At 37.4% G+C, this 17015-nt stretch overlaps 1 protein-coding gene across 2 annotated transcripts in view; it reads right to left on the reverse strand.

Annotated features, from left to right (window-relative positions):
- Window positions 1-17015, reverse strand: part of CPSF3 (cleavage and polyadenylation specific factor 3) — a 44590-nt gene that overhangs the window by 6396 nt on the left and 21179 nt on the right. For both annotated transcript variants that reach the window (XM_007195663.2, XM_028162225.2), the window contains 6 exons: window positions 16805-16951; window positions 14115-14267; window positions 8006-8114; window positions 6743-6841; window positions 5323-5417; window positions 3634-3721 (listed from right to left, as the gene is read on the reverse strand). In XM_007195663.2, coding sequence (XP_007195725.1) covers window positions 3634-3721; window positions 5323-5417; window positions 6743-6841; window positions 8006-8114; window positions 14115-14267; window positions 16805-16951 — 691 coding nt within the window. The remainder of the gene's footprint in view (window positions 1-3633; window positions 3722-5322; window positions 5418-6742; window positions 6842-8005; window positions 8115-14114; window positions 14268-16804; window positions 16952-17015) is intronic.

A 17015-nucleotide genomic window follows, 5' to 3' on the forward strand; every position in this document is an offset into this window, starting at 1 on the left:
AGAAACGAAGACCCACCACCGCCATAAATAAATAAATAAACCTTTAAAAAAAAAAAAAAAGCAAACATCTAAGCTATGAAATTGTCTATTAAAAGAAATTTTCCAAAGTGTGTATATATATTTATTACTAATGTTTATGACAAACTCCTCAGATACATGAGATTATACTAAATGTGAAGTCATACACTCATACACATACATCTATCTGCCCTTAGGTCTATGTGTCAAAACAGGGCACAGACATGCTGAAAACAGGTACAGTGTAAAACAGAAGAATGTAAAGGAATATAAGGACATTAAAGAATACATTTTGAAAATGTATAAGATTTCTCATGTGTCCTCAGTGAGAACAGGGGGACTATATATAAATGGAAGTTGGGGCTAAACACACACACAGATACAGATATAATTGTATTTCCAGAATCTGGACCAAAGTGTTAGCAGGCTAAGAAATGAAAAGGGAGCAAATGCTATTTTGATAGAATCAGAGTGTTTCACAGAAGTGAGTGTTTCTAGAATAGAGCTGGCCAACTTTTTCCGTACATGGCCAGATCGTATCTTAAGCTTTGTGGACCACATAGCCTCTGCTGCAACTACTCAACCCTGTGGTGGTAGCTCAGACAGCAGCATTATTAGATGGCATATAAACAAATGGGCCTGGCTGTTTCTTTCTTTCTTTCTTTGTTTTTAAAAAACATTTTGGCTATGCCGTGCGGCAAGTGGGATCTTAGTTTCCTGACCAGGGATCGAACCTGTGCCCCCTGCGGGTGGAAGCATGGAGTCTTAACCACTGGACGGCCAGGGAAGTCCCATAGCTGTGTTTCAATAAAACTTTATTTACAAAAATCAGGTGGAGGACTGGATTTGGCTCAGGGGCCACAGCTGCTGACTCTGCTCTAAAATGTTAAAATATCAAATTTGGATAGAATAAAGCCAATTAGTTTAAATGATAAATATATAGAATGAACGCCCTCAACTTTGAAGAGGGGGTATGTGCTAGTCCTTGTGATACTTTTTCATCTTCTGAAGGAGCAAGTACTACTTATTAAACCCCTGTCACTTAGCCCCACGGGGGACAACTTTCCATACAGATGTATCACATACACGCCTCGGGTCACTGTCTTATCTCTTTAAAACTCATCTTGTCTGTTTCCTTTCTCACGCTCCATATTTAATCCGTCAGGAAATACTGCTGGCTTTACTTTCTCCAGAATCCAACCACTTTCTGCTACCTCCACCACTTCCACCCTTGCCTGAGCCTCTATCTCCCACCTGCATGACCACAAAAGCTCCTCACTGGAACCTGTCAGTTTTTATACTTGCCCTCCTAACAGTCTCCTCTCAATAAACACCAGAGTAATTAAAAAACCCTACAACGTAACCCATTTCACTCCGACTACAAGTTCAGAGCCTTAAAACGGCCGACAAAGCCCTATGCATCTGTGCCCACTCCAAACCCGATCAAGCTGCCCAGCCCTCATTAGAGCGTCAGCTCCTACAGGGCCAGCATGTTTGCTTTGTTCATGGATGTACCCTAAGCACCTAGAATAATACCCACTAAATAGCAGGTGCTCAGTAAGTATCTGTCAAATGACTGTTAAAAGAAGGAAGCACCTCATTACCCAGAAGAGTATAAAATCCCACTCTCGATACACCACAAAGTGGGGAGAAACCAGGAAATAGGAAGCAGCCAGTTAGCTTTTATAATCACTCATGGAAAATGCCTGTTCTGACTTCTCAGCAATGAACCTCTTCCAAAATGCCCAGAGGCTTAACTTAGTGAACAAATGTTTTTATAATTAGTTTAAGATGGATCGCTAATAGTAGGATGATTATTTTTAGTTCCACTAGTGCAGATCAGAGTAAAGGTGTATTTTCACTTTGGACCAGAGCGCTAAGAGAGATACCCAAGATAAAGTCAAACCAAGCTACGATAGCTCATATATTCCTTCCTGTACAACAGACATTAAGTATTTGGTGATTATCTGTTAAACCACCGCATCTTTTCGGTTTTTCAGCACAATCATCAGGTGGAGTCTTCATCGGAACAGCAGATGACATTCTGACAACATAGCTGACAATCTCACACCAACAAGCGCTGGGTCCCCTCTTCTGCCACCCAGCGCGGAAATGGGCTTAGAGGAGCTCAGGTACTTAACATCCCCGAAGACCACACAACATCCTAACTGGCCTTGGAAAAGTGTCATTTTTGCATAGAAATTTCATTTTTCAGGGAAGTATACAAATATCTGACTTCATTTTACAAAAGAGTTATCAGAATTTAATGAACAGAAAGCAACCTTGGAGGTTAAAACACAATTCAGTTCAGAAGTGTTTGATTCCAAGTGACCAAGGCCATGCTACGAAGCGAAGGGGCCGTGCTCCTGGAGAGCTGGGTGTCAGAACGGGGAGGTGGGCTGGCTCATGCACTCTAGCCTTGATCTCTCACTCCTGGTCTCTGCACTTAATCCTGTCCCTCACTTCGCTGCTCCTAACTTTGCACCACGAATTAGTTATGACCTTGGTAAAAGGTCCTCTTTCCCACATACCCGCCCATTTTTATATTTCTACCACCTAAGATATGAAAAATGTAAAATAATAAGAGAAAACCGACAACTGCCTTTAAAACTGTTCTGGCATGAATGTATTTGTACCCCCGGGCAAAGACTGTGATACTGAACATCATGTGAGAATCCAAGGTGTGATGTTCTTCTGTGGCTTGTATGAATGCACAGCTCCATCTCTTATGTTACAGGCACACAGGGGTATCCATTACCCACTAGTTAATTCAGCTAAAACAAATTATCAAATGGTGTCCAAATTGTAATTTTACGACTATTACCCAAATTCAAAAACTTACCAGTAACTTAGATGAATAATTTAATTTGTCTAGGCATTTATTAGTTTCATGTTATAGATGTGACCAATTACAAGCAGATGGATTATGAAGTGGTTACCCAAGCTTTTTTTCTCCTGAAATCAAAGAACTATTTGCTTACTTTTAAAAAAAATTTTAAGAAACAGAAATATTTTATCAGAGATCTGTTGCCATGTGAGGCTTCCCGGAATATTTCAAGGGTGGCTTCTTCCCCCAGGAACAGAAAGGGCTACCGTACATGTGCACCTTAACGTGTTATACTGAATTACGTATAAAACAGAATCAAACTATAAAGAAATGACACAAAAATATTTTCATTGGTGTTTTCTTTGATTGAAAATTGCTTCTTAGAAAAGGAAAGAAAGTTACTGCAAAATTGTCCCATGTGGAAATTCCATTCTATTCAACAAGTTTTATTGAACACAAATATAGCAGCATATTTTCCTATTAGACATGCTGGCTCAATTCAGCAATATTTTGGAATTTCTGATTAAATTGTTTTTAAGAGAACTGTTACTAAGAGATTTTTATCTTTGTGTTAATTGCAGCCACGTTTTTACAGCATGAATGAAGACTCATAACAAAAAGTAAAATATTAGTAATACACATTGTTATGCATATATCATATCTTAAAAGTTACAGGAATGAAAAAAATCAGGATATTTTAAGTTCTTTAGGACTCTTGTTTTCTGCTTTTTATTTCAAAGAACCGTGGGAGAAATGAAAGAAGTGATAAAAATGAAGTAATTCTGTACCTTTCCTTATTTTCGGGTTTGACTGGACTTCTAATATCACGGTTGTTACTGTATCTGCATACATATCATTGGAAGGGTTTGCCAGCCACTGAAAAACAAGAGGCAGAATTAGGGAGGTAAAACCCAGCCAACCCCCAAAGCTGCAATCACTACCACCCATCCACGGACTGTATGTGTGGGATTATTGCTTCTAGCATTTCACTGAAATCAATTGTTTTCTGAAATTGATTAGCATTACTAATTAATTTCAGTAAACCCACTGTTTACTGAAATTAATTAGTAATGCTGGAATTCTCTAATTTTTTTTTTAAACAACACTAAAATGTACGGAGCATGTCCTTTGTGGCAAGTGTCTTATATGCATTATCTCATTTAACTCTCACATCTTCATCATAAAAGAGTAAACTGACTCAAAAGTAACTTGCACAAGATAACATAAGCAGTAATTAATTGCTGGTTCTGTGACTCACACTCAAATTCCTAGTCACTATATTTTAGTAGCATAGACAGTAATATTTTTAAAGATTTACTTTTGTTTCTCACATGAAGCCTAAGATCCCCTGACACTGCCATGTGCCCGCTGCTCTAAGAAAGTTTTCCACGTCTACTAGGTTAGGGTGAGACCAGCTGAATTACTTCAGGAATGAGTAACCCCCTTCTTTTAATTCTCTCTCCAAAGAGTACTCTTATGAGCAAGTCACTTGAAAAACTTCCTCTAAGATCTTCTTTGATTTGTTAATTCTAGGGAATAAAAAATGCATTCCCTTATAGTATTTGGTAGCAAGAACTAATGTCTCTAACAACTTTTCCCCTTTCTCAGATAACACTTTATATATTATTGTATGTAACTTCATGTTATAGATAACTATTCCTCTTGATAATTTCTCCAGTTACCTTTAGCCTTATAAATCAAATTCAGACTTAAGTCAGTGAACTGCAGTGGAACCTGAGCTGACAGATCTTTTTTTGTTTTAAAAAATAATGTATGACAGAATAGTTGACCATATAGCTGGGAAATTTTACATTCAACCTTGAGGCAGAGAAAGAGACAAAGTATCTCCCTGTATCATTTGGTTCCAGGATTCACTTTGAAAGTCCTTCTTTAAACTTAAACTTTAAACTTAACAGGATGCTAATCTATTAAAATCAACCATCAAAGTCATTTGGTGTCTGTGTTCTAAATTCTACCAGTATGGATTTAAAATTCTAACAGTGGCAACCACATTTACCTAAATTAATGATTTCTAGGCTTTGCAGATTTGGGTCATTTTAATGTTGCTTATTTGAATCTTCAGAATTCCACTCTCTTAAGAAGTGTTGCATGACAAGTTTGTTTGCTTTAAAGTAACAGAATTATATTTTTATCTTGATAATTTTAAGACCTTTTGATAATAACTGAAGATACCTGCGGTACCACAAAATCTGTTAAGACTCACTCAGATGAGAGACTTCTGCTCATTTCACATACTAAATATTGTCTTAATTTATTATTGGTTTCTATGCTACTGTAACTATATAGAAAATGCTTAGTTATGTTATATTTAATGTTGATCTTGGAAAGAAAAATATACACATATATATTTTCCAACAATTTTTTTCCTGATTGGGAAGAACCCAATTTTCTCTACAATTACATGTGAACTCAAAACTTTTCTCCCCTCCTTGTTTAGGTAAATGATCTTATCTTACTTCTAATACCACCATTCCTGGTTCCTGTATTACAGAAATATTTTTGAACACTTTCAAAGCCGGTTTTTCTTGAATTTCTAATTCTTCTACATCACCTGAAAAAAAGAAATTGTAAGATGTATATGATTTTTTTGGGGGGGGCCAATATAAGGGTGGGGAGTGGGAGGTACAAACTACTGGGTGTAAGACAGGCTCAAGGATGTACTGTACAACACGGGGAATACAGCCAATATTTTGTGATAACTGTAAATGGAAAGTAACCTTTCAAAATTGTATATAAATAAAAAAATTTTTTGAGAAAGCCACCATAAAAAAAATTTAAAAATAATCTTCTGGAGTATAATTATTCATTTGTTTATAGAGACAGCTGAAATAAGGTGATACACAATGAATTTAATAACTTGTGTATAGGCAGATTTTAAGTAGCGAAGTTTTATATTAATTGCTTATAGCAACTAAAAGGTCTCAACATGTATTATAAATATTCATATAACTAGACAGGATTTACCTTGGACATTAAACATCTTATCAGTTGCAAACTCTGGTGACTGTCAAACACCTATGTTTGTACAAGGGATTCAGTGACCAGCATCTTAAAATTTAACACGAACCTCAACAACTATGTCACTTCTACCGTTTGTCTTCATAAGTTTAAAGTTTCTACAGGGAAATTCCATTGTCTAAGACAAGGCTTTTCTGGTCTTCCCAGTAGTAACCTCTTAATTAAGGATTAATTCAGACGTATTTTATTAACTTCCTGTGTTATAACCTATAATTCTAACGTGAGGTTCTGAAGTAAAAAAAAAGATATATTCTACTGGTTTATTTTATGGCAGTACTTCACTGTATGAATTACAAAGAGCATATTCATAGAAAGCATAACTTTGTTATCTGAAGTGTTCTTGTTTATCAGAGAGAGCCCACGCCTTTTAACTTAACTCTTCACCTCTCATGATGTTAATACACAAAAATCTCTAATTCAAAATGGTCTAATATGAAAACAGAATAGGTTTACTCTTTACTGGACTTTGGCCAGTGGTCATGTACTGTTATATAACCTGCTGTAAAGGTTTGTACTGATGGAACCAGAAAAATTATTTTCACTGAACAAAGAAAAGAAATTATGATAAAATCTAGGTATAGTAAGCTAAAGTAGATTTTAAACACAAGAAGCAAAGACTACTGACAATTTTAGAATTTTAAGTGGATCATAATAAGAGGTATTATGAGATTTAAGAATTGTTTATCCGTGTATTTTCAAAATTTTCACCTAAAGGTGGTAGTAACATGACCAAGTAAAGTACAAAGAAAATTTGTGCAATTCTGACACAATTACCAAAATTAACATCCTTTCCTAGATATATAATTATCTTACTCAAAAACAGAAAACAGTTAAGTGAATGTCAATAAATATACACACCTGTCAATTTCTGTAGCTGGTAATAAAGCAAATTAAAAGGACCAGTATATGGAATGGCTTGGGTCTGCTTTACAGTGCTCATGGCCAAGTCAGTATAATCTGGAGAGGAAATTAGAATAAATATAATTTAGGAAACAACACTAGTCTCACAAAATACAATTTGCAAACACATACGAGGAGTAAAGAAAAGACAAGTAAAAGCAAAGTAAGTGAGAACATGCTTGTCAAGCTAACAAAGTGCTCCAAAGTTGGTTCCCATCCTACACTCCTCCCCCTCCCCCCCCTCCCTGGCCAATAGTTCACTTGTGCTCCAGCCGGAAGAAGGCACTCTCATTCTCCAAAACACATCTGGTCCCTAACATCTCCAAGCCAGTAAGCCAGCTGCCCTCTGCCATCTCTTCTGGTTAGCTATCCTTCACCACCTGGCATGAGAGCTACCTGGTATGCAATGCTTTTCCCAACCCTTCTAGGCCCGTTCTCTCCTTACATGTTATCCTGCACTTCTGTATGTCCCGGGTCAGTACTGTGATTAGCTCTTCACAGGATGGTTTCTCTCAACAGACAGTTTTTCAAGGGCTGGGACTGTGCTTCTTATTCTTAGTACATCTCTAGTCCTCCAGCACCTAGCACAATGCCTGGCATACAGTAAGACCTCAACAACTGTTCATGGAACAAGTTATATTCTACTGTGTGACAGTCTGAAGGCTGACAGGTGGCTTATCTCACAGTTGAACACCTAAACACTGCTGCTATTTCTTATTCCTTGATAAAGCACTTTTAATTCATTAGTGCCATATAAATAATATTGAGCACAGTTATTTACTTAAAGATAATATCGTAATTAATGCAAAAGTAATGACAGCTTAGCATTTACACGTGCATAAAACACAAGGCCCAGCAAGCGACTTAACACTACAGGTGATAAAAATCAACAAGCTTGTGTGGGGAGTCCAAAATTACTTCAGGAAGTAAAAGTAGCAGTATTCCATGGTGAAAGGTAGAAGACAGGCTTCAGAAGGCAGTAGTCAATCTGTCTTACAGGGGAACTTATGTTTCCAATTAAGAAAAAAGTTATTTAAATATTGTAATAGTTCAAGGAAGGTTTTTTTTTCAAATAAAGCTAACTAGATTATTAAGTTTCAACTATTTATACTTTGTTATTTGGCTGTTACTTAAGATTTAGCCACTGGGTAAGAGAAGTTTTTGAAGATTTTCTTTAAATGCTAAAATCAAATTACATTTGACATTTAATAGTATACTTACTAGAGAGGTCACAAGGAGAAAGTATGTGATAATTAAAGTTTCTTTTAACAAGTATTCCTGAGACCCGCTGGCCTTGTTCTGGTTTTTTGTCTGCTAAAAAGCCCATGACCTATTAAAAAGAAAAAAAAAGCCAAAACAATTTGAAGAGAACAGACTCTTATAAAATGAAATTAATTATTCAGGGACTCAATCATAATTATGAACCATCTGAACCATGAAAACAACCCATGAATCTAAACATGAAAAGTATAAAATGTTATATACCTCTATGACCAGGGCAGTAACAAGGTTACCAAGAGACCAAAGGCAAGACTCACGGGGGCAGATCTGGCAAGAATGGTTAGGTTCTGTCAGTTCCAATCAGTTCAGCAACCACGTAAACCTACTGGGTGCTGGGGCTTAAGAGAGCTCTCAACAGAGACAGCACGGTGGGAAGGACAGCAACCGAGGGCCAGGCGTGCGGGGCTCCCTCAGGCTGGCTCCCGACCCCGTAGGTGGAGGGGGCCCCGTAATGCAAAGATGCAAGGCCATGCCGGACCCGAACAGCAGCAGCGTCTCTGAATGAAAAGCTCTGTAAAGACAGCTATGGATGCGCTCATACAACTGAGGCGGAACATTTTTTAAGAGAAGAGAGTACTGACTGTTCAAAAACTAACAATAACACCAAACAAACAAACAAAACTCTTGCAAACACGAAATCCAACATTCTTAAATATAACTTTTCTCAGCTACAAATAAATGAACTCAAAGCGGACAAAGACCCCATATTTCATATTTGTTTACCTTTCATCAGTCAAGGGCAGATGGCAGTGAGGCAGTGGTAACACTTGCTCTTGTAACTATAATGCGACCTAGCTCTGTTTCACATGGTTTGTTGGCGTCATTTTCTCCTTAAATGCTGGTGACTTAAGGAGGCTGATTTCAGTGCAGTGACATCCCGGATGCTGATGAGGTGTGTGCCGGGAGAACCAAGTACCTTGGAGAACAAGACTGAGTGGTTCTTCTGGCTTCACCCTGTGCTGCCAGCCTCGGTTTCTTTCTTTATTCAACTGTGTGCTAGCTCCCAACATGCTGATTTCTTACCATGCACACAATTGCTTGGCCTGACAATTCTCGACAGTAAACTGCATGGGTTTTTTGATAGTTTTTGTGGATCTGATTTCTTTACCTCCTTCTTAGTTTCTGTTTTACATGCCTGAGGATGGCTGCCATAAATCTGACTTCTCCCGAAGTAAGGTTATTACACTTGAGGAAAAAAAATAACTAAAGCTAATGATTTTAAATAAAATTATGGCTAAAATAACAGAACAACACTCTTAATACAAAACTACATTTGGGGAAACAGATATTGACAACAGTTTCTCTATGCCTGTATGAAGTTAAATATAAAAATGACACATACACCTAAAGTGTGTTTTCAGTTCTAGAGTCAAAAACTTTTTTTTACAGCAAAAGCAGTTCTAAGAGGGAAGTTCATAGCAATTCAAGCTCACCTCAATAAACAAGAAAAATCTCAAATAAACAATCTAACCTTACACCTAAAGAAACTAGACACAGAAAACCCAAAGTTAGTAGAAGGAAAGAAATCATAAAGATCAGAGCAAAAATAAATGAAACAGAAACAAAGAAAAAAAGAGCAAAGATCAATAAAACTAAAAGCTGGTTCTTTCACAAACAAAATTGATAAACCTTTAGCCAGACTCATCAAGAAAAAAAGGGAGAGGACTCAAATCAATAAAATTAGAAATGAAAAAGGAGAGATTACAACTGACACTGCAGAAATATAAAAGATCATGAGAGACTACTACAAGCAACTATAGGCCAATAAAATGGACAACCTGGAAGAAATGGACAAATTCTTGGAAAAGTACAACCTTCCAGGATTGAACCAGGAAGAATTAGAAAATATAAATAGACCAGTCACAGGTAATGAAATTGAAACTGTAATTTAAAATCTTCCAACAAAAAAAAGTGCAGGACCAGATGGCTTCACAGGCGAATTCTATCAAACATTTAGAGAAGAGTTAACACCTATCCTTCTCAAACTCTTCCAAAAAATTGCAGAGGGAGGAACACTCCCAAACTCATTCTGAGAGGCCACTATCACCCTGATACCAAAACCAGACAAAGATATCACAAAAAAAGAAAATTACAGACCAATATCACTGATGAACACAGACACAAAAATCCTCAAGAAAATACCAGCAAACAGAATCCAACAACACATTAAAAGGATCATACACCATGATCAAGTGGGATTTATCCCAGGGATGCAAGGATTCTTCAATATACACAAAACAATCAATATGATACACCATATTAACAAATTAAAGAATAAAAACCATGTGATCATCTCAACAGATGCAGAAAAAGCTTTTGACAAAATTCAACACCCATTTATGATAAAAACTCTCCAGAGAGTGGGCATAGAGGGAACCTACCTCAACATAATAAAAGCCATATATGACAAACCCACAGCAAACATCGTTCACAATGGTGAAAAACTGAAAACATCTCCTCTAGATCAGGAACAAGACAAGGATGTCCACTCTCGCCATTATTATTCAACATAGTATTGGAAGTCCTAGCCACAGCAATCAGAGAAGAAAAAGAAATAAAAGGAATCCAAATTGGAAAAGAAGAAGTAAAACTGTCACTGTTTGCCAAAGACACGATATTATACATAGAAAATCCTAAAGATACCACCAGAAAACTACTAGAGCTAATCAAGGAATTTGGTAAGGTGGCAGGATACAAAATTAATGCACAGAAATCTCTTGCATTCCTATACACTAATGGTGAAAAATCTGAAAGAGAAATTAAGCAAACACTCCCATTTACCATTGCAACAAAAAGAATAAAATACCGAGGAATAAACCTACCCTAAGGAGACAAAAGACCTGCATGCAGAAAACTATAAGACACTGATGAAAGAAATTAAAGATGATACAAACAGATGGAGAGATATACCATGTTCTTGGATTGGAAGAATCAACATTGTGAAAATGACTCTACTACCCAAAGCAATCTACAGATTCAGTGCAATCCCTATCAAACTACCAGTGGCATTTTTCACAGAACTAGAACAAAAATTTTCACAATTTGTATGGAAACACAAAAGACCCCGAATAGCCAAAGCAATCTTGAGAAAGAAAAATGGAGCTGGAGGAATCAGGCTCCCCGACTTCAGACTATACTACAAAGCTACAGTAATCTAGACAGTATGTTACTGGCACAAAAACAGAAATATAGGTCAATGGAACAGGACAGAAAGCCCAGAGATAAACCCACGCACATATGGTCACCTTATCTTTGATAAAGGAGGCAAGAATATACAATGGAGAAAAGACAGCCTCTTCAATAAGTGGTGCTGGGAAAACTGGACAGCTACACGTAAAAGAATGAAATTAGAACACTCCCTAACACCATACACAAAAATAAACTCAAAATGGATTAAAGACCTAAATGTTAAGGCCAGACACTATCAAACTCTTAGAGGAAAACATAGGCAGAACACTCTATGACATAAATCACAGCAAGATCCTTTTTGACCCACCTCCTAGAGAAATGGAAATAAAAACAAAAACAAACAAATGGGACCTAATGAAACTTAAAAGCTTTTGCACAGCAAAGGAAACCATAAACAAGATGAAAAGACAACACTCAGAATGGGAAAAATATCTGCAAACGAAGCAACTGACAAAGGATTAATCTCCAAAATATACAACCACCTCATGCAGCTCAATATCACAAAAACAAACAACCCAATCCAAAAATGGGCAGAAGACCTAAATAGACATTTCTCCAAAGAAGACATACAGACGGCCAACAAATACATGAAAAGATGCTCAACATCCTAATCATTAGAGAAATGCAAATCAAAACCACAATGAGGTATCAACTCACGCCAGTCAGAATGGCCATCATCAAAAAATCTACAAACAATAAATGCTGGAGAAGGTGTGGCGAAAAGGGAACCCTCCTGCACTGTTGGTGGGAAAGTAAATTGATACAGCCACTATGGAGAACAGTATGGAGGTTCCTTAAAAAACTAAAAATAGAACTACCATACGACCCAGCAATCCCACTACTGGGCATATACCCTGAGAAAACCATAATTCAAAAAGAAATATGTACCACAATGTTCACTGCAGCACTATTTACAATAGCCAGGACATGGAACCAACCTAAGTGTCCACCGACAGATGAATGGATAAGGAAGATGTGGCACATATATACCACGAAATATTATTCAGCCATAAAAGGGAAAGAAATTGAATTATTAGTAGTGAGGTGGATGGACCTAGAATCTGTCATACAGAGTGAAGTAAGTCAGAAAGAGAAAAACAAATACCATATGCTAATGCATATATATGGAATTTAAAAAAGGGGCACTGATGAACCTAGTGGCAGGGCAGGAGTAAAGACAAAGATGTAGAGAACGGACTTGAGAGAATGGGGTGGGGGAAGGGGAAGCTGGGATGAAGTGAGAGAGTGGCATTGACATAGATACGCTACCAAATGTAAAATACATAGCTAGTTGGAAGCAGCCACATAGCACAGGGAGATCAGCTAGGTGCTTTGTGACCACCTAGAGGGGTGGGAAAGGAAGGGTCAGAGGGAGACGCAGGAGGGAGGGCATATGGGGATATATGTATATGTATAGTTGATTCACTTTGTTATACAGCAGAAACTAACACAACATTGTAAAGCATTTATACTCCAATAAAGATGTGAAAAGACAAATTTTTTTAAATGCTGTATACTGTATTTCTTGAGGATTTATAATGCACAATGGCCTAATAAAAACTCTGGAAAGTCTCGCTATAAACTCAGCTTAATTTTGTTCAACTCGGCTTCTCCTCAATTGACCGAAAAACTTTCTTTTACTCCCCACACTGTAACCAGTAGAGTTTGGGAAATACCGTTCTAGATTCCCAACTGTAAATATTCTTATACCTATAGAATATATTTTTCTACAGGTATAAGATCTCTTCCATTAAACTGGCCCCTGGAAAGTTTTGTGAACAGTAAGATTCAGGAGTAAATACAACCATTTGCTCTTCTTTGGCAAGAAGAGCCTCACATCCTAATTTTTGCAAATTTTCCTCAAATTCAACTGCAAGAAACGATATTCATCAATTAGCTTCCTCATATTTGGCTCATTATGTACTAAAAGAATTCTGTAAAGTTGCTCATTAACACGTTTGATGTTTAAAACTTCAGACAGGACCTCCCTGGTGGTCCAGTGGTTAAGAATCTGCCTTTCGATGCAGGGGACGCGGGTTTGATCCCTGGTAGGGGAACTAAGATCCCACATGCTGCAGGACAACTAATTCCGTGCGCCGCAACTGAGCCTGCGCACCACAACTAGAGAGAAGCCCGTGCGCCACAACAAAGAGCCCGCGTGCCGCAACTAAGACCCAACGCAGCCAAATAAATAAATATTAAAAAAATAATAAATAGATAAAACTTCAGACAGATAGTTAAAAAGTTTCCTTTAGCGGTATCTTAAAAAGATTTTTGATGAACAGGAGGTAAAAACGCAGACTTCTTATAGCATCCCTCTAAAATCCAAGGTAAGGTTTTTTTTCATAACTATTTCTTTTTTAAATTCTGAAAACCTTATATTTCATCATCAAAAATGATTAACTCTTGAAAAGACAAATCTTTATAAATTCCATCATATCCACAGACATTATGTTTAGATATGGGCCTATTTTTAGATTCTTAGGGAGAATGCCAAGAGGTGGACAGAATACTGTATTGGATGTAGTGAAAAACAGTAATGGAAAAAAACAAAACAGTAATGGACATTAGTTTACTCTCTAACATGGGTATGAAAAGTAAGTGGGAATGTGGATTAAAAGCCATCAGACTGAAGATCTAATTTATTTGAAAATTTTCCATGTGAAAAACAAATTAGTGGAACCAGAAAAAGCCTAAAAGCACAAGGATCAAGGTCTTATAGCATATTGAGTAGACAGAAATCATTGTTGAGCACATTATTTGATTAATTAAAAGCTGGATATTCTTAAGAAGTATACATTTCCCTAAAGGGATTAGGAACTATTTGGAATGGACAGGATTAAAAACCATAACATTTTACCTTGGCTAGTTTTTCTCCCCTGAAGTTCAAGGTCACTGCTTCTGTATTCCGAGGATTATGAACCTCTATGTGAACTTCATCATTATCTTCATATTCTCGAATCAGGGCTGCTTTCAATCTGGCCATTTCGTTTTGTTCTCCATGGACTAAAATCTACAAAGTGTAAATTGTAAAAGAGCGTAGGGAAGCATCCTTAGTTCAGATTAATGACAGCTGTTATCTGAATTAGTTAATTATATGAAATGGAGATATACTTGAAGTTATTAAACTTTACTACTTTTAAGGATCTCCAGTCAATCAAACTTGTGTGATGTTTTCATTCTATTTGGCTTTAAAAGATCCTTAAGTGGAACTATTTCAAGATAGGGTAAAGAAACTTCTTTTCTGTTCCAGTTTTTGCCACTATCGAGATACACAACTTTGTGAAAGCCGTACTTTTTCTAGGCTTCTGCGCTCACACTGCAAAAGGGTTGGACCAGGTGACTTCTGCAGTCTCCACCAGCTTTAAATGCATATGGTTCTTCTTGTACGCGACTATTGCTACTCCTACTATCTCAGAAAACGCCCACAGTTTTCTTTAGGTTTCTTAATATAAGACTAACAAAATAAGCTTTTTATGTGAAAAAAAATGACTTCTGATACTTTATTTCTTAAAGTAATATTATATAAAATATTCCAGAACCAAATGAAACCATGTTTTGGAGACGTGTTTACAACGACTGCATTAGCTACCGGTCTTTCTAATTCACTTTCATAACTTATTTTTTACAAGACAGATCATTCTTAACCTACAGACTACTGGTAGATGATTTCCTGCCTGGACTAACAGAAGCTTGTCCAGTGTCACCACCAGGCAGAGGCATATGGCCTAGAGATGATGAGCCCCAGCTCTGGGGCCCGGCTGCTGTAACACAAATCCTGGCATTGCCAGTTGCTAGCTGCGTAACTCTAGGCAAGTTATGTAACGTCTCTGTTTTCTCATCTAGAAAACAGTTGTTGGTTGTGAGGAGTAAGAGACTTGATACATGTAAAACACCAGTACAGTGCCTGGCGCACAGTAAATACTCGATAAATGCTAGCTATTATTTACCACTACCACCAACACTACTATTATTTTATCGTGTGGACAGACTTGCTGACTTGGTTATTGGAGGAAGGTAAGCATCAAATTCAATCCAGGAATTTAAACTGACAGCAGAGACAGAGTCTGGAGAGCAACAAAATGGGACCGAGGATGAGGTGGTGATTCCAGAGAGAAAGAGCAGTACAGCTTTTCCTCCACAGCTTTAAAATCTGGGAGGATATCCATAAACAACACACACCAGAAGGCACCCATGAACTGTCTACACTGTAACTAAACTTGACGTGCTATAAAGCCAAGTAGGTGAGGGATTTTCTCCACCAAAGAATCTGCTCATTAAGGGCCAATGGTAACTACCTGTGAGGACTATATGCTAGAAAGAACTAAAAAACGAACAAAAGGGTACACAAAATGCTCAGCGTCGTTAGTCATCAGGGAAATGAAAATCAAAACTACAAAGAGGTACTACTTCACCCTTACTGGTATGGTGACAATTTTAAAAAGGGAAAATAACAAGCTGACGAGAATATGGAGAACTGGAACCCTTGTGCATTGTTGGTGGGAATGTAAAATGGTGTAACTGCTATGGAAAACAGTTTGGTGATTCCTCAAAGAGTTAAACACAGAATTAGCCCATGATCCAGCAATTCCACTCCTAGGTATATACCCAAAAGAACTGAAAATGGACACAAACAGATAGTCACATGCCAATGTGCATGGCAGCATTATTTACAATGGCCAAAAGGTGGAAACTACCCAAGTGTCCATCAACAGATGAATAAACAAAATGTGGTCTAAACAGACAATGGAATAATATTCAGCCATAAAAAAGGAATGAAGTTTTGATACATGCTACAATCAGAAAGGGTACTTCATTGCTTCATCTGTTTTCTAGACTCACGTTCCATAAGTGTTCCTCTAATTTAAGATACTTTTTCTTTAGCTTAACTCTCTCCAGTCCCCCCAAAATATAACTGTTACTGTAATAATTACATAAAACTTTAAAATATAAACAAATCACATTAGTAAGGAGCTGTGTAATGTATTTCATATCTAACTGCATCTTTAGCTTTTACTATTATGACTTGCCTTTCTCCTCTCTCCACATTAATAGGTATTTCCCATTTGCCAGGCACCCTATTACGTGCTTTAGATATATGTGCTCTCATTTGGTCCTCACAATAACTTTACGAGGTATTATCATCCCTGTTTACACATGAGCTAAGGAGAGGTTAAGTAACTTGCCCAAGGCTACAGAGCAAGTAAGGGATGGAGCTGGGACTCAAAACAGTCACATTGCAAAGCCAGGGCTCTTAAGTTATTGGGGAGGCAGCAGAAAAAAACAGAAAGAACACAGCAGAAAAGAACAGAAAGAACGCTGGAGCTGGTAGATCTGAGTAAGAGATGCCATGTAAAATGGAGAGGACTGAAGTGCACAGCTTGCCTGACTCAAAGGGGAGTGGTAAAGGTCAGATGCAAGTGCACGTGAAGGCACTGCTGAGAGCGCTACCGGCTACCGTAAGGAAGGCAGTGTCTGCTCTGAGAGCCAGCTGCTGCTGGGCATGCCTCTTCCAGCCTTTAATGTTGAAAATCAAATTCACAGACTAACCACATGAGGCGGTTTCAAAGCACGAATAAATTCACTGGTTTGCTGGTAATCTGTGTGAGCAGAGAAAGAAATGTAATCAACAGACATTTTCAGTGGTAGCTTCTGTCCGGACATGGTAGTGATTTCTTCAGGTTCAGACATGATATGCTGTTAAAAAACAAAGAAAAGGAAACAAAACACATAAACTCTCTAATTAGAAAAGAAAAGGTAC

This window comes from Balaenoptera acutorostrata, chromosome 12, assembly GCF_949987535.1.
Source record: "Balaenoptera acutorostrata chromosome 12, mBalAcu1.1, whole genome shotgun sequence".
Taxonomy (NCBI): Eukaryota; Metazoa; Chordata; class Mammalia; order Artiodactyla; family Balaenopteridae; genus Balaenoptera; species Balaenoptera acutorostrata.